We start from the raw sequence: 18112 nt of genomic DNA, 5'->3' as shown, positions 1-18112 counted from the left end.
TTGTTTTGATTGGCACGCTCGTTCTCTGTGCATGCCCGTTCTTGCTAAACAGATCCTAATTGCCAGCTAGCTTCAGCAGCTCCCCTGTTCCCACGATCATAGCTCAGGCATTCAGTCATGCACACATGCTGGCTCCCAGATGCCTTTAGAACTTCTGCAGTGGCTACGTAGGATTCGCATTCAGTAATTCCTTCACCTACTTGACAAGGTGATAACTATATAGGCCAAAATGACAGACCTTTTGTGTACGTCTTACACTTTACAACAAAAACAAAAACATTTGGTTTTATACAATTAACATTAACTAACCAGTACAATCATTATAATGTAGCTGCCATTAATTTATTGTATCTAACATCCTTAAGTGTCTTACAATGCCATTGCCACTTCCAGCCCTGCTTTCTTGTTTCTTTGTCTCTACTCCTTCTGTTGTATTTCCTGAGCTGGATCTTCAACCACTTCTCTTCTCCTGGTCTACACCAGTAGTTCTTAATCTTTTTGAGTCTGAGTCCCTTAGAGGACATGAAGAACACTATATAGATCCTTTCCCCCAGAAAAATACACATTTGCACCTTTTGCATGCAGTTTGAAGGGAAAGGGGGATTCCACTGAATATATCTTAAACTTTTTTCTTTTTTTAAGCCCCTGCCTCCTTCTGCTAAACATAAAAATTTTGTGAACAGCCTTCCCACACATAATATTCTTCAATTTCACAATCACTGATTCACAGGTGATATCCCTTCTCCACCAGCCAAGAATTATTTTTAAAATATAGATTTTCATTTTAAATCTATACTTTAGATCTACATCAGAAAACCAGTGAAAAGTTTTATTTCCTAAATATAATATTTTTCAAAATTCTGATGGCTTCCTCTACCTCAGTCCCCCATTGAGAGTCACTGCTATGAGAGACCGTTCCCACAGCCATCATTAGTCTCTAAATCTTTTTTTTAAATGTTTTTATTTATTTTTGAGAGAGAGACAGAGAGAGAGCATGAATGGGGATGGGCAGAGAGAGAGGGAGACAGTGTGAATTATAAGAATATTTTTCAAACTTTTCTTCTAGTATATCTATAGTGTTGCTTTCCATGTTTAATCTTTTGTATATCTGGAATTTATGTTGGTGTTTGGTGTGTGGCATTGTATTCATTTTCTAGGACTGCTGTAACAAATTACCAAAGGCTGAGTGCATTATGACAACAGAAATTAATTTTCTCACAGTTCTGGAGGGCAGAAGTCTGAAATCAAGGTGTTGGTAGGGTTGATTACTTGTTGGGGGCTCTGAGGGAGAAACTAACCCAAGCCCCTCCCCTTGCTTCAGGTAGCTGCCCACAGTCCTTGGCTTGTAGACCCATCGTTCCAAACTCTCACTCCATCTTCACATCACCTTCCTTTCTGTGTCCTTTTCTGTCTCTTATAAGGATACTCTCATTGGATTTAGGGCCTACCATGATCTAGTGCGGTCTCACCTCAGTCCTTACCATAATTAAATCAGCAAAGATGGCATTTCCAAATAAGGTCATATTCTGAGGTTCTGGGAGGACATGTATTGTGGAGGGGCAGTATTCAACTAATTTTATTTTTTCCAAAGGATGGCTAACGGATTCTGTGATTTTCTTAGTTAGTTCTTCATTTCCTCACAAGTATGATGTGTTTGCTACAGACTAAATTTAGTGGGTCTGGTTCAGGACTGTGTTTTATTCCATTGATCTATTTGTTTCTTCTACACTGTTTCAGTTAGGATAATTTGAGGTATTTTGATATACTGTAACTTCCTCCCTTCCTCCAGTGTTCTTTATTCAAATATTTCTTTGCCACTCTTGCACATTTTCTTTAATTCACATAAGCTTTAGAAAGAGCTTACTGAATCTATTAAAAACATATTAGGATTTCACTTGGAATTGTATTGAATTTATAGATCAACTTGAGGAAAATATAAATGCTTACAATATTGAATCTTCCCTTTAGGACCATGCTGTCTATTTTTTAAGGCTTTTATGTCTTACAGGAAGGGTTCATAGCTCTCTTCATACAGGTCTGGCATATTTCTTGTTAGGTCTAAAACTTGTAACAGATTTTATAAATTATAAAATTATAAATTAAAAAAATATATTAAAAATACATTACACCTGAAACTAATATAATACTGTATGTTAACTATACTGGAATTAAAATAAACATTGTAAATGATCCTCCTTTTCTATTACATTTTCTAATTGATATTTATTTGCTGGCTTATAGAAAAGCCATTTAATTTGGGTATTGGTCTTGTATCCAGCCACCTTACCTCAATTATTTTATTCTATATTTTAGTTGATTTTATTATTTTTTCTTTTTTTTTTGCTTTCCTGTTTTTATTTTTTATATTAAATATAATTTATTGTCAAATTTGTTTCCATAGTTTTTCTTGATAAATGATTATAGTCTTCCTTTTTAATGTTAAAATCTTTTTTGAAGGCTTATATGTGCACTGTTATATTGGCTAGGACCTCAACAGTAGGGTGTTAAACAGTAGCAGATTGAGTGAACATGGTATTTAAAATTGAAATAGAAGAGAATATATGGAGATAAACCCATCAAGCTACAGATGTGGCATACGGAAACAACGGACTTACAACACGTAAAAGAAGGAAAGTGGCAGAATCTTGACTACCAAGGGCTTCCTGTCCTTCATATGGCAGTAGTATTCAAAATCTTCCAAATCCTCTAAGACCCCTGCCGGGCAGCTCCATCATGTTAGCTGACAACATGGGAATTTGCTCTGCCTGAAGGGCAGACGTATTTCAGTCTGGCTCATAACTCAACAGTTTATTCGGCCTTCAGACTCACAATTACTAATTTGTGAGGTCGGTCCCAGACAAGCGGTGACACTCAGCTGCCGCATAAGCATGCACCAGTATGCTCGGGGCTGAGGTGCTTGTTGCTATACATAATGAAGTTTCCTTCCCAAATAAGGCTCTTAAGTCCTTGTAACTAATTAGCTTTCTCTGCATTGTTTTTATTTTTGGCCATTTAGATTTTCATCCACAATCTTCTTGAGATGTAATTAACTCTTGGGGTGGAAATTGCCTGTGTATGCTAAAAGACATTACAAACTTAGCTCCACAAAGAATGGCTCTTCCTTCACTGCCTAAACAAGCACCAAGGCCCTATGTAATTACAGTTCACAAAATAGGTTAATAGAGCTCAGCCTATAAAAAGAAAAAATGATACTTAAATAGCAGCTTTAGTTTCTCATGATGCCCACTTTAAAGACAGAAACTGAATGCTAATAAGGATAGGACTCTTACTTTTTTTCTTTTTTTTGAGAGAGAGAGAGAGAGAGAGAGAGAGAGAGAACACACATGCTCAGGGGAGGAGCAGAGAGAGAGGGGGAGACAGGATCTGAAGCGACCCCGTACTGAAAGCACAGAGCCCGATGCGGGGCTCGAACTCACAAACTGTGAGATCATGACCTGAGCCAAAGTCAGACGCTCAACTGACTGAGCCACCCAGGAACCCTGGACTCTAACTATTTTTAAAGTTAAAGCTACCAGAACACATGAAGACCTTGTCTGTCTTTGTGCCAAAGTGTGTGCCTATGGACAAACCCACTCTCCCCCAGTTAAGAATTCCTTTCAAAACAAATGATAACCCACTTTAAAAGATCATCTATAATAATCAAATATCAAATTACTTCTGACTTATGAAAAATGAGGTTTGTAAAGATTTAATAACACTGAAAATACTTCTAAGTGAAATATTAATATTCAAGATTAATTTAAAGCATGATCTCAATCAAATATGTAATAAATGCATATAAAGAGGTGCCATTTGCAACTACATGGATGGGACTAGAGGGTATGAGGCTAAGCGAAATTAGAGAATGACAAATATTATATGACTTTGCTCATATGAGAACTTTAAGATACAGAACAGATGAATACAAGGGAAGGGAAGCAAAAATAATATAAAAACAGGGAGGGGGACAAAACCTAAGAGACTTAAATATGGAGAACAGAGGGTTACTGGAGGGGTTCTGGGAGGGGGGCTGGGCTAAATGGGTAAGGGGCATTAAGGAATCTACTGAAATTATTGTTGCAACTATATGCTAACTAACTTAAATGTAAATTTAAAAAATAAATTAAATATTAAAAAAAGAGAACTGGGATGAATTCTACCAAGTTGTTAATATCTGAGAGTTACATCTCTCAGTGATGGCATTAGTGTGATTATTTTCCATATGGGCATGTTTTACTTTTTTATTTATTTTTTTAATGTTTATTCATTTTTGAGAGATGGAGAGAGACAGAGCACGAGTTGGGGAGGGGCAGAGAGCAACAGAGACACAGAATCCAAAGCAGGCTCCAGGCTCTGAGCTGTCAGCACAGAGCCTGACCCGGGACTCGAACTCATGAACTGTGAGATCATAACCTGAGCTGAAGTCGGACGCTTAACCGACTGAGCCACCCAGGCGCCCTGGCATATTTTACTTTCTAACATATTTTTTCACCAGAAAGCTAAAAATACCAGCAGAGTTTAGTTAAGTAGAGTAAGCAAAATAAACCTGTCATGGAATTAATTATGAGACACAAAGACACTAAAATTATGGCTCTGATAATTTAGGAAGGCAGCTGAATTTGTTCACAGCAATTTGCTGGTTCTAACTCATTTCAAAGGTAATTTCGTTAATGGTTCAATGCCCTTCAATTTTTTTTTTTTTTAACTAGAGCTTAGAATTCACACTACTTTTAGTTATGTGTGCTGATCTGCAAACAAGCAAAATTTTGCATTTATAGCAAAAGAAATATGTGAAAGTGCCTTAAAAATATAAAGCGGCACACAAAGGCAAGTACTACATAATCAGTTCTTTGTGTAAATTATGGTTTTTGTTGAGCGAGATCATTATCGCTGTGTACAGGAGCAAAGACTTCCCTGTGGTATGCAGCTGTGGTCACTGTTTGTAGAAGCCATGTGCTTGGGGTGGGACTGTGCCTCGTAGACTCACAGTTTGCTTTTGCAAACGGTGCAGGATAAAACTGAGGAAGCTGCCAGGGCGCCTAGGTGGCTCAGTCAGATGACTTCACCTCAGGTCATGATCTCGCAGTCCGTGAGTTTGAGCCCAGTGTTGGGCTCTGTGCCGACAGCTCAGAGCCTGCAGCCTGCTTCGGATCCTGTGTCCCCCTCTCTCTGACCCTCCTCTGTTCATGCTCTGTCTCTCTCTGTCTCAAAAATAAATAAATATTAAAAAAAAAAAAAAAAAAAAAAACACAACAACTGAGGAAGCTGCCGCCTGGAAGCTGGCTAAGGCCAGGCCTAAATCTTCTTCAACCCCATAGATGCTCACTGAGAAGTTTAACATCAGGAAACTGTGCTAGGGGGATACCAAAATAAAGAATAATAGTCCCTTGGGGCGCCTGGATGGCTCAGTCGGTTGAGCATCCAACTCATGGTTTCAGCTCAGGTCGTGACCTCACAGCTTTGTAGGTTTGAACCCCACATCAGGCTCTGTGCTGACAGCCTGCTTGGAATTCTCTCTCTCTCTCTCTCTCTCTCTCTCTCTCTCTCTCTCTCTCCCTCCCTCCCTCCCTCCCTTCTGCCCCCACCCCCAACTTGCATTGTCTCTGTCTCCCTCAAAATAAATAAATAAATAAATAAATAAATAAGAATAATAGTCCCTTGCCTGGGCCCGGCATGTAGCTTACTTGTATTTTTGAAATCTCTCATCTAATTCTCACAACCATCCTGGAGGTAGGTAAAGGAACCCACATTTTACAGACAGGTTAAGTAGTTTTCACCACGTCACACAGCTTATGTGTAGCAGAGCCAGTACTGGAACTCAGGTCCTCTAATCCTGACCCCTGTGCTATCTGTCCTGGCTGCCTTCGGGACTGACAGGCCCTGCCTGCCCACCAGAGGCACGCCGTTTAAAGGGGAAACACATCTAAAAGTATCAGTGCAAAGCCATATTGATCAGGTATTCTTATGGAATGCCAACAAGCGCAGGAAAAAGAAGAGGCAGGCAGTTAATTTCCTCTTGGCCACGTTCTGTCCTAAGGACAGGGTGCCTCCTTATCTGTGCCATATATCTTCAGTGTAGTGTGGCTTTTGATGGTGCCAGTGTAAAAGGAAATGATGTTCCATAAAGGGCTATCACTTTCTCTTTGTACACCTCCTGTTACCTGTCTCTGTGTCGTACAGCCTCTTCCTTTTGTTTACTTGTGAATTCCAATCTCTGGATCTGTATCTGTTTTCCTGAGTCAAACGGGATGTATCTTGGCCTCTTTATTCCCTGTAGCTGTACCGATCTCAGTCTTCCGATAGATTTTCTTCCTGTGCTGTATCTTTCTCTCCACGTCTCTTCCCATCATTTTATTTCTCCTTTTGTCCTTCTTAGTCTCTGCTTCCAATGCCACTATTACAGAAAAGAAGTGCAGGTCTAAGCAAAATGGCTTTTTTCAGAATAGAGTTTCATTTCTGTTATTATTATTATTATTATTATTATTATTATTTTGGTAATAGATGGGTGGATAGAGACCTCCAAAGATCTCTTTCAGTTCAGTTCTGGAGCTTGAAATAAAGACGTTTCATGTGTGAATCTCAATTGCTTTTCCTTAGGTCCATTTTTCTGGATAGGAAGAAAATGTCCTTGATCGAGGGTAGCAGCCTGCACATCGCGTATCTTAAAGACACTCACCTGAGTATTCTCAGGCTCTTACAAGTAAATATGGTATTTTCAATTTAAGGCTAGAGGAACCAGGGAGCAGAATGGGAGAGAGTTCTGCTATCCTGCCCCCTAATGGTATCCAGATTGGGGTTTAAAGGAATGGGAGAGAGAGGTTAGAAACCAGAGAAATCCCATCATAGCCCTCCCGAACTGGGAGCTTTATAAATTCTTACTCAAAGTGTGGCATTCTGGTTTGGTAAATGAGTCTTGTCTCGGCTTCTAGTAACCCAAACTTTACTCTCCAAACCCACCTAAGAAGCATAATCAAAAGCTCCTTAAATCCCAACTCTACAGCATGAAATCACCCTGGACATGAATCAGGACCCTGTGTTCCACCGTGAGCCTTGCTACTTCATAGGGTGGAGTGTCAGCTTCCCGTTCTGCACTTAAGTTTCTTCATCTATAAAATGAAATACTATGTTCACCTGTTTTCACTGGGTTGTTTTGAGAACCAAGTGAGATATGTGAAAGTGATTTGAAAAATTGTAAAGGTATAAATATAAAATGATGTTAATAACAGCAGCATCAGAGCCCATAAACTACACTCCACACGTTTTAATTCATGAACAAACAATTAGAAACAGTGGTTATTAGTCAGAAACTATATTGTGAAAGACAACTACTCTTTTCTTGTTTATCAGGTTTGAGGGCAGTGTAGTCATTAAGCACACTGACCTTGAAGGCAGAAGGTGATGAGTTCAAACTCCAACTCTGCCACCAGCAATGTGAACTTGGGCAGTTTTTTCATTGCTCTGGGTCTTACTTTGCCCATGTCTGCGTGCACACGTGCGCACACACACGATAATAGATTCTTTGTGAGGATCCAGTGAGATAATGCTTGTAAAATGTTTGATAGAGTGCCTGGCACATAGTAAGTATTCAATAAATATTAGCTTTAAAAGGTATCAAGTATTTCTTGGGCACTGGCAATGTGCCAGGCCTAACTTAGGAAACAAAATGGAAAGATAACGGTTCTATTTCTAAGAGCTAACAAGTTTGGTGGGGAAACATCCATACAAATGAAAAAACAACATGCTCACTATTCAAATGCAAAAGTGGTCTAGAAAAGGAAATTTATATTGGAGGCACCCGGATGACTCAGTCGGTTAAGTGTCCGACTTCGGCTGAGGTCATGATCTTGCGATCTGTAGGTTCGATCTGTAGGTTCGAGCCCCAGGTTGGGCTCTGTGCTGACAACTCAGAGCCTGGAGCCTGCTTCGGATTCCGTGTCTCCCTCTCTCTCTGCCCCTCCCCCACTCACACTCTGCCTCTCTTTCTCTCAAAAGTAAATACAACATTAAAAACTTTTTTTTAGAAGAAAGAAAATGTATAAATAGGTCTGGAAGAAACAGGTAGATAGAAATTTTCCTAGTGAAGGAAACACGACTCAAAACTTTTGAAGAGTGAGTAGAAGTTTGTATTAAAAAGGCTTGGTGCTTTTTATTTGGCTTTATCATTTGCCATACGGCTTGAAAAGCCAAGTCTCATGTTTATGCTTGTTGGCTTTCTGGTGATTCAAGCTTAAAATTCTGGTGACTTGATGAGCATGGTGTTGGAAACTGATTTTACTTGCTATTTTCTGTATGTGAAACATCTGTTGTTTTGTTTTCATTTCACAGACCCCGTAAGAGCTGTACAAACAGCTTCTTGCATAGGGAATAGATTGGTTGCCACCACTTAAAAGTGTTAGCATCCTTGGAGCATGTCGCTGGTCCCTTTAAGGAGAGAAGGCAGGGAGAAATGGTAACCACTTGTCCCTCTCTGGAAAAGTTGGAGCTGGAGGTGACTGGGACAAATAGGTAGGGAACAGAAAATGGGATGCACAAGCATTTGTCCTGGAGACAATGAAAAGTTTACAGAGAGCTGTCCTTTGTCCACATGCAAATGTGAAAATACAGAAAGCTTTGTATTTGCCAGATACCTTGCTACCAAATTGGAGTGTCTTTTTCAGTTCACCACGTATGTCAGCAATGAATCTGGGAGTTAGAGATGTAGCCCTAAGTGGAAGAAATTTCAGACTTTCCTTTGAGTATTCTGTTTCCTTAATGTTGGTTAAATCCTTCAACGCACAAGAAGATGAAAAAGCTGTGTTAACTCTATTATCTGCTTCTGTACCAATAACTGCCATGTTAGAGAAATTTAATTGGCATCTAACAGAAATCATCTGTTACCTTATAAAAGTCATAGAATCTTAAGAATTTAGAACTGGAAGAGCCTTAAAGAGCTTGTAGGTCAGCCTCTTCATTTCACAAATGAGCAAACGGTGGCCCAGAGAGGCTGAGCCTCCCTCACCTCCGTTTCGGAATCCTCTCCGGGGCTTCTGTAAGCATTTTGCATGCTGATGAAGGGAAGGGAGCCACAAAGCCTTTGCATTGCAATAGGCACAAGTGAATTGTCTTCCCCCCACATTTGTCAGCTGAGGAAGAGGGAGATCAAAGCAAAGTAAAACTTTGGTAAGTCCCAAGAGGGACAGAAGCCCGGTGATGTTGAAGTTACTGTATTGGTCCACGTGACTGGTGCTGAGTGGAAATGAGTCGTTTCCAACCCATTCAAGTTTAGGGCACCTGGATGGAGAACTTTAAAATAAGAAAACATTGTCAACAACAACAACAAAACAGTCACCGAAACTGGAGAGTATCTTGACCCACAGGCAAGAGAGGCAGCACTGCAGAACCACAGAAGGTGTGCAGACATGGTATTCCGCCTCACTAAGATTGAGAGAGGATCTGCTGGATTCTGTAGGGGGATTTAATGCTTTTAGGAGCGACACCCCCCCCTCCCCCCCCCCGGAGGAAATGCAGCAGCGGCAGGACGTGGAAAAGCCATGTTTGGCCTGCAGAGAGATCTTTTCCTTAAGACTCCTATTTGGACGCGAAAGTGCCTGGTAGATAAGCCGGGCAGGCAGATGGCCACAAGCTCACTGGTCCTCTCCTTCCTTCCGCCAAAGAGAGATGCCCCGGCCCGGAGGTCTCCCCAACCCTGGGGGTGGGGGTGGGGTCTCGACCGAAGGCACCTTCATACCTGGATTTCTCGCGGCCTCCCCCAGCCCGCACCCTCTGCCTGGGGCCGGGGAGCAGAGGAGGCCTGAGGGCAGGTGCGAGGCGTTCCGTCGGTCGCGCCGGTCTGGGAGGGAGGGGGACGCGTCCGCGGTGACGGAACAGAAGCCCCGAGAGCCTCGGCCCTTCCCACCACTGCCTGGGCCCCGCGGCCGCTCCGGAGGCGGCGGCGAACGCTCCACACCGCCGGTTCGGGGTGCAGCGTCGGCAACCTCGGAGCTCACCGGGCCGCAGCTCGCCCGCCAGCCGGGGGAACCCGGGGGAAGCCTCCGGGCCCAGGGGCGGCGGCGGGGAGACCCCGCCCCGGCCGGCCGGCTCGCGCCTATCGCGGCCGCCGGCCTGGTCACGCGGGGAGTGGCGCCGCGGGCTCGGGGCCAGCGCCCGGCGGCTGCCGGAGTCGCGGCGGGCCGGGGCCGGGGCCGGGCCGGGCCGGGGGCGGGGGCGGCGGCGGCGGAGGGAGGAGGGTGGAAACAGGGGCGGGCGGGCCGCGCCAGTCGGGAGCCGCGCCGAGCCGACCTGAGCCACGCCGAGGCGCCGAGCGCGGCGACCGACCCCCGAGCACCCATGCTGCTGACGCTGGCCTGCGGCTCGCTCTTCTTCCCGGGGCTCTTCGCACTGTGCACCTGGGGGCTGCGCCGCGCGCGGCCCGCCTGGACCGACAGCGACTGCGTGATGATCAGCACCAGGTACGGGCGAGGCCGGGCGCCGTCCGCCCCACCCCGACCGCGCGCGGGCTGTGCCCGGCGCCCCGACCCGCCGGCGCCCGCCCCCTGCGCCGCGCCGAGGGCGGAAAAGGGGGGCGACAGGAAGCGAGGGGGCTGCCTCCCCGGTGCCTTGCCCCTCCGGGGCGCTGGCCGGAGCTCTCGGAAGACCGCGGGCGTCCCCCCGGGAGGGAGAGGGAGCCGGCTGGAGGGCGCCCACGCGGGGCGGGACGGGGCGGGAAGCTGCTGCTCGCGGGTCGGGGAGCGCGGCGGCGGCTGTACCCTCTCCCTCACCTCCTTGGCGCCCGGGCCGCCTGCGCGAGAGGCAGGTTGAAGCCTTGGGCTTTATGCTATCTCCTGGACCGGACTTTTTCTTTTCTTTTCTTTTCTTTTCTGCCGCACGTTAGACTGGTTTCTTCAGTGCAGGCTGTGTTGGCCACCGGGTCGGGGATCGTCATCATCCGCTCCTGTAACGACGTGATCACGGACAGGTAACATCCAGCGCCAGGTGAAAGCAGCACCAGTGACAGCGCCGAACTTTGTGGAAGTTTCCTTATTCGAGTGGCTCTCAGGCGCTAGTTCTTTATCAGCACGTGCTGTTGGGGAGCTGATTGATGGGAAAGCTGGGGCACCATAATTAGTGCCTCTTCCTCTCCGTACGTCTTTCGGCCTCGCCCACTTGGGAGAAAGTAAGCCGAAGATACGCTAGTGAATGTCGGGTCTAGGTCTGAAGGTGGGCCACTGACCCAAGTACTTTGTGAGATACGTAAGTGTGAGAATTACTCGGAAGCGGAACTCTAGCTTTTGGTTCTTTTCAGTGATTTCACTAGGGTCCTACTCTGGAGCTTCATTGGCCAACGTATGTTCAGTGTGGGTAGCAGAGAGCCCCTCGGTGGAAAGGAGTGAATCCACCAACCCTGTCTTTACAAGGGCGGCTCCGTGGTTCCTCTGGATTTGCTGAAGGCAATGAAGAGGCTTCTAGTGTTTTCAGAAAACTGACTTGTACGCCAATCAGAACTTGGTCCAGAGACAGGTCAGGAAAGGTGCCTCTAGTGAAGAAAATCATAAAGACCAGAGTGGTCTACTTTGTACAGTGTTTAGATCTCAGCAATTGTGCCTCCCTCCCCCATTTTTCTAAAAAACCATTTTTCTCATCTGAGTTCCCAGAACCCCTCTTACTTTCTCCTAAAGAGTGATAATGAAACACGCTGGGAAAATCTCAGAGCCTCTTCTAGTCCCTTTCTCATGTTGACTCTGCAAAGTGCCCTGCTTTTCACCTGTCGAGACTGAACTTGATGGGAGCCGGAGTGCGGCGTCCACCTCACTGTGGCCTGCAGACTTAGCGTCCGGATCTTCCTTGGATTAAGTGCTGCCCTGTAGCTTTTGCGCTTTTCTTCCTGTGCCTCTTTTGCAGACGAAACCAGCTATCTGCAAGGAATTATGGGCTATGCAGACAGAAGATAGGTCAAGTGGCCTTGACTGCATATACCACAGGCTGACAGCATTAGCTTGGCCGGGTTCTGTTTTTATTCTCTTTGGCCAATTTTGAGGTGTCGGGGGCTAACCTGAGGGTGTGGGTCCCTGTGGTGGAAGCTGAACCACCCTGGAGTGTGGGGACACAAAGGAATCTGGATCCAAGTCGCTTCTTTCCCGCTTTGGGGCTCAATGCCCTGCCTGTCTCATAGTTCAATGGGTGAAATAGTTTCTTATTGAGTTGCAGGAAGAGGAAAGAGTTCAGAAGAGCAAAGAATAAGAATGGGTCAGCTAGATAGAAGATGAAACTCATCCAATCTGTGTTGGATCTCATCCAATCAGTCACCAGAACTTTCAACTGACCACAGCATGTTAGCCAGATCAACTCTTTGGCCATTTTCTGATCATGCAACAAGTTCCCTCACTGCCCCCAGTTTGTCACACCCAACTTGAAACCAGCCTCCTTTGCAAAGATTAAACTGACAGACGTGACTCCACAGCATTATCCTGAGCTGATATGAGGGCAAGCATCGAGTAGCCACTAAGCATTTCAGAAGATACTGGTACGCCATCAATTGTCCGTTCTGTAGCGTGGTGTCTCCCCCTCAGAAGCTCCAGGTGTTTAGTGGCTTGATCCTGGTCGCACACCTGAGTTTGGTTTTCAGTTTCCTCCTTTTGTGTCTCTTTATGCCTTAGGTTCTCTGATCACACAGTAGAGATAGACACATTTCTGTGCCCTCCACCTTTACATGTATGTGTGAAGATTTTTTTTAAAGGTTATTATTATTATTTTGAGGGAGAGACAGAGAAAGCATGCAAGTCGGGGGGGTGGGTGGGTGGGTAGGGGCAGAGAGAGAGAGGAGGAGAGAGAATCCCAGGCAGGCTCTGCACTGTCAGCAGAGCCCAAGGTGGGGCTCTATCTCAAGAACCATGAGATCATGACCTGAGCTAAAATCAAGTGTCAGATGCTTAACCAGCTGAACCACTCAGGAACTCCTGCCTAAGGATGTTCTAGAGGTACCTAGATCATCTTAAAAACAGAGTCCTCAGCAAGCACTGCAGGTGATTCTGAATTTGGGTTGAGAACCAGAAAACTAAATTACTTTTACCTGACAGGTGCACAGTAAAAATCTGCTGAGTGAAGCTGTTCCTTCTCAGCATAGCATATGATTTCTATGTTGATTTTTTTTTTTCACATTACCTATAGAATGATTATTTATCATTTGGGAACAAAAGTGTAGAACTTAGAGACTTCTAATCTGTTCTGGGGCAGTGATACACAGTCATTTAGATTCTGCAAATGTTGATTCAGCCCCTTTGGACAAGTAAATGGGAACACTGTCTTTTGTCCCAGCTTCTCTTCTGGTGTCTGACTGCTGTAAGGTAAGTCCTTGGGCTCTGGGCTCATTTCCAGATGTATTTTTCTTAATGAGTGCAATTGGGATTAGCCATAGAATTCTAAAGAAAATGGTCAGGGTAGCTCCCAGAAACTCCCTACGGTGGAGTTGCAAGCAGATGCAAGAGGAAACTCCCAGCTATTGAGCAACTAAGTGAAGTCAAACGGGAAATATTTGATTTGGCATTTGGGACACCTACCTTCAGACCAGTTTCTTGGTGAGGCTATTGAATCATTTGTAGAGATATCGATATCAAAGTTAACTTATATCAAAAAGCGCCAGAAAGCCCATTAGAAATGAGTAGCTAAGTCAGAGAAATAGTGACAGCTGGCTCCGTGGTCCTGAGTGGATCCTGGTTTTCTGCCTTTGACAATTAGGAATTTGCCCTGTCACTCAGAGAAAATTTTTCACTCACCTTATCACTGTCAGTGTCTCCATTGTAAAGTATTTGGAGTAAGAAACAATCAGGTATGAAGCTGAAGGGGATGTGTTTGAGAAGAGGTCGGCTTTGAGCTTTCATAATTGAGATCCATAGTTATTTCAAGGACCGTTCATATGCTTTCTTTTAGGCACTGGCTTGCCCGGGAGTACGTCTGGTTCTTGATTCCATACATGATCTATGACTCCTACGCCATGTACCTCTGTGAATGGTACCGAACTGGAGACCAGAGCCGCAGACAGTCCCTCACCACTTTTCAGAGCTTCCTAAGTAAAAACCGTCTCATGATCACGCACCATGCGGTCATTCTGTTTGTCCTTGTGCCAGTGGCACAGGTATGGCCTTCCAGCACAGCCACCAGCAGACTCGGTCACTCATCTTCTCCTGTTAAACTGGCTATCTTGACTGTTGCCTCTGAGTAATGTCTTGCCTTCCCCTTCCCTGCTGCACCCGCTCTCCTGGGCCAGCTACTTAAGCGGTAAAACGTCCCAGGCAGATCCTGCAGGAAAAAAAAAAAAAGGATCTGAAATGTCTGTGATCCTCCTTACAGACATTACTCTTTATGCAAGCCCCCAGCCCTCTGTGACTCCCAGGCTCTGTCAAAGATTCTGTCTTTAGCTTATACAATATAATAACAATTGAAGACACAATGCAGGGCAACATAAAAATTGTTTTAAAGAAACGAGAGCAGCTCAGTCAACTGGCCATTTGCTCTAACAGTGCCGGAGAGTACTGTATGCACTATTTTGAGATCACAAAAGCACACTCTCAAAGCAGAGAGCCTCATAATTTCTCCTTGGATCCATTTCCCCACAAAAACCCACCCAACGAGGAAGAGAATGGGAATGCCGGAAGGAAATTAGTAATTTTGAGTGCCTACCAGGTGACAGGTGCTTGTAGCTTTCTATCTGTGATCAGAAGTTATTACAGAATAATTAGATATTATTAGCCCTGTACCATAGATAAAGAAACCAGGGCCTTAAGAGTTTACTTACTGTACCCAGTGGTACGAGGTGACAGAGCTGCTATCCTACGCTATCCTGGTTTTTCTTAAGAAGATAAAAGGAGTGGTAGAGTATATTACATTCTTCATGAAGCTTCACCTGATTGCTCTGGGGCCCTAACATCCAGCACAGGGTCTGGCACATATTTTGTTGACTCAAACTGGCTAAATGCCCTTGGCGTGACAAAGTTAGATACCCAAAAGTAGGCTACACGGTTCCTTCCGGCTGACATTGAAATTCAGAAAAAGCTTGGTGTGTGATGCAATCAGCTGATCTGAAGCTGCCTCTGGATCCTAGGGATTTGGCCATCAAAGTGTCACTGCTGTGGAAGCAGCAGCACATTCACTGGGCCTGTACTTGCTCATTTAGCCTTTCCCTTTCCCTTCGTGCTCTCTCGTGGTCACCCTTCTCAATAGCCCTAGTTGGAATTTTCCTTCTGGTGATTCCTTAACCTCCATGTCTTATTTCCCCTTTTTTCCTCCCTCCCCTTTTCCTTCCGCAGAAGCTTAGGGGAGACCTTGGTGACTTCTTTGTTGGCTGTATCTTCACGGCAGAACTGAGCACTCCATTTGTGTCGCTGGGCAGAGTTCTGATTCAGGCACGTATGAGTGAGACGGCAGTAGCTGTGCGGAGGAAGCCGACTCTGCTCTTCCTGGGTAGATTGTGGGGTTTAGAGGAATCCCTTTGTGCTAGGAATAGTGGGGATAGGAAACCACTGAACAGACCTAAAGGTCAGTTGGTGTTCTGAGCCGATGGGGTTGAAATTGTACTTCTGATTCCAATTTGATACAGGTTGATTTTTTTTTTTTTTTAAATTCAGTTTCCGTATGCCTGTCGGCTGGGCGGCTTATGCCAAATTCAGTATCAGTATTGGAAAAACCACGAGCCTGTATGCACACATAAATACAGTGGCATTCAGTCCTCTTTTCTACAAGTGTCAGAAGACTAGATGCTTGGCCCTTACTGCGGTGGGGCTTGGGCTAGTCGTTCCCTGAAGGCACAGCCTTTTGGTGACTCTGCATTCTCCTTCCCTCTTCTCTTGCAGTTAAAGCAGCAGCATACCCTTCTGTACAAAGTGAACGGAATCCTCACACTGACCACCTTCCTCTGCTGTCGGATCCTTCTTTTCCCTTTCATGTACTGGTCCTATGGCCAACAGCAGGGACTAAGCCTACTCCAAGTGCCATTCAATATCCCTTTCTACTGCAACGTGGCCAATGGCTTCCTCATCGCTCCCCAGATCTACTGGTTCTCTCTGCTGTGCAAAAAGGCAACACGGCTCTTTGATGCTCCCCCAGCCCGAAAGGATGGGTAATTGCTCTCCGGAGTCGGGCAGTGAGGGTGCCTCCTCACACCAGCTGCCTCCTCCACTCAATCAATATTCTATGGACCAAATTGTGCCCTGGGTGGCCTCAGCCCTTGGGGTATTGATAACCAGAGGGATTTGAGTTTTTCTAAAGAATATTCATATTACCTCCCTCTTCTAACCTACCCCTTTTGCAAAAGCACTTTTTTGTTAGTAACAACTATCGGCTTCTGTCAGATTTCCATTGGTAGCAAGGTGGTTTCAATGCAAGCCCAAGGATCCTTCCTTGGGTCTTAGCTCAAAGGTTCTGGGAGGTAGAAGCATGGGGTATGGAGACAGGTAGACTAGGCTGGTAAGTGTTTGGGCACCCGCCTGGCCCTAATATTGGTGGCTACCCACCTTTCCAACCACTCAGGGCAGTATCCACACATACCGGGCCAGCAGAAGCAAGACTTGGTTCTTCACGTCAGTTCTTGTGATGTCAGCCTGGGAAAATCACTGTGTGTAGGTAGTTTTTTATCACTTACTAGATAACCCATTGGTCCCATGACTCATCCTGTCATCCACGTGCCAACACTGAATTCCTGTGTCCACTGACTTCCATTCAGAAGTCTTGCTGGCAGCAGGGTAAGAGGTGGGGAAGGGAACCTACAGCACTTGAGTAGGCAGAGAGGCCGATAGATCAGCGCCTTCGTAGGCTGCCTTGGGAAGACCAGTGTCAAACGTGAGCTTGTTGTAAAGTCACAGATGCTGTTCCTGTTTTAGCACGTTCCCTCAAGCCCAGCTTTCCCCGTATCCACAGGCACAGGATGCTGTTGTTACGATAGGGGTAAAGCGAACGGTGCCTATCAAGCTCTTTACTGGGTAACCCTGCTTTGACACTGCCCTTTCCACATGACATGGAAGCAGGCTTCTGTATTCCAAACCGTGAGATGTCTCATCCAGGCTGCCAGATAAACCAGAGCCTGTGTCCCAAAGCCTGTTCCTACATGAGCATATGGCCACTTTGCCACAGAAGGCTGGAGAGCAAGAGCGCAACACAGCGCTGGCCAAAATACATCCTGTGGACTGACTCCTTCACCCGCCACTTGCAAATAGGATCCTCTGGTGCCAGTACTAATCGTTCCTTATCAACTAGGATGGTTTTTAGAAACTGCTACCATGAAGTGTTTTTGCAAGTGGTAGTAAAAATCTAGATGTTTTTAAAGTGCCTTTTAATTCATTGTTGTCCATGAACTTTTAAAGTACTGGGTATGTAACGGTGTCTCAAATTTTGACTGTTTCAGTCTTTTAATGGGTGCCATTTAAAAAACCTAAAATGCTGTAATTTTTTTTTTTTTTTTTTTTTTTTACCATTTTTATTATCGGTATATCTTTATAAATCACCCCTGTGGTGATTAAATTGCACTAACATTTCCCAGCTTCTTCTCATTTGTGAAATACATCAATACTGACTTCTTTCCAGACCCATCCTGTGACCTGACTGGACTCACTGTTGTGTGCTATGGTTTCCGGCCCATCCATGCACCTGGAAGAAGTGGGGGTGTTGGGGGTGTGGTCATGCTGTCAGTGTCTAGGAGGGCCTAGTTCATACCTTACTCTAACGTTTCTGGGGTTCCAAGAATACATTGTAGGGTCCTAGAGTTCAAGCATATTGATCAGGTAACTTTTGGCGCTTTCTTCCCTTCCTATGTAAGTACCAATTAGAGGAATTGGAGGGTTGAAAACCAAATGTAGGCCACTAAGCCAACCCACTTAAGGCGGGGGTGGGAACCAGAATAATGCCCCATTTTGAGTGAAGGTATGCACAGGAAGGTGACGGGGCATATCCTTTTCCTTTCCCTACCTCCCAAATTAAACGTCTCACCAACCAGTTCTCATAGTTCTGGGATATACCCAGACATGTTAAATTTGCATCTTTATGCTTCTGCACACACCACTGCCCGCTCCCACTCTTCAAAACCATGACAACTTACCCTAGGCAGAAGATAATTGTACCCATCCTTTATACCCATCTCTGCTGTGTTTAC

General features: G+C 45.2%; 1 protein-coding gene across 3 annotated transcripts; it reads left to right on the top strand.

Annotated features, from left to right (window-relative positions):
- The first annotated feature begins 9985 nt into the window (after positions 1-9985).
- TLCD3A (TLC domain containing 3A) lies at positions 9986-17552 on the top strand. 3 transcript variants are annotated; one of them, XM_058705406.1, is made up of 5 exons: positions 10216-10448; positions 10871-10954; positions 13903-14107; positions 15279-15374; positions 15822-17552. In XM_058705406.1, the coding sequence occupies exons 1-5, from the start codon at positions 10327-10329 to the stop codon at positions 16089-16091; spliced, it is 777 nt and encodes a 258-aa protein (XP_058561389.1). In that variant the 5' UTR covers positions 10216-10326; the 3' UTR covers positions 16092-17552. The 3 variants fall into 3 exon arrangements, with proteins under 3 accessions (XP_058561391.1, XP_058561390.1, XP_058561389.1); XM_058705407.1 differs by lacking the exon at positions 10871-10954 and having other exon boundaries at positions 10215-10448; XM_058705408.1 differs by lacking the exons at positions 13903-14107; positions 15822-17552 and having other exon boundaries at positions 9986-10448; positions 15279-15336.
- The last annotated feature ends 560 nt before the right edge of the window (positions 17553-18112 follow it).

Source organism: Neofelis nebulosa, chromosome 16 (genome assembly GCF_028018385.1).
Source record: "Neofelis nebulosa isolate mNeoNeb1 chromosome 16, mNeoNeb1.pri, whole genome shotgun sequence".
NCBI classification, from domain to species: Eukaryota; Metazoa; Chordata; class Mammalia; order Carnivora; family Felidae; genus Neofelis; species Neofelis nebulosa.
This window is presented reverse-complemented; position numbering and strand designations above follow the sequence as displayed.

Excerpts from the sequence above, each read along its gene's own strand:
- TLCD3A (XM_058705406.1), top strand. The coding sequence starts at position 10,327 with ATGCTGCTGACGCTGGCCTGCGGCTCGCTCTTCTTCCCGGGGCTCTTC. Across the intron at positions 10,449-10,870 it reads TGCGTGATGATCAGCACCAG|ACTGGTTTCTTCAGTGCAGG; the intron begins GTACGGGCGAGG and ends GCCGCACGTTAG. Across the intron at positions 10,955-13,902 it reads AACGACGTGATCACGGACAG|GCACTGGCTTGCCCGGGAGT; the intron begins GTAACATCCAGC and ends GCTTTCTTTTAG.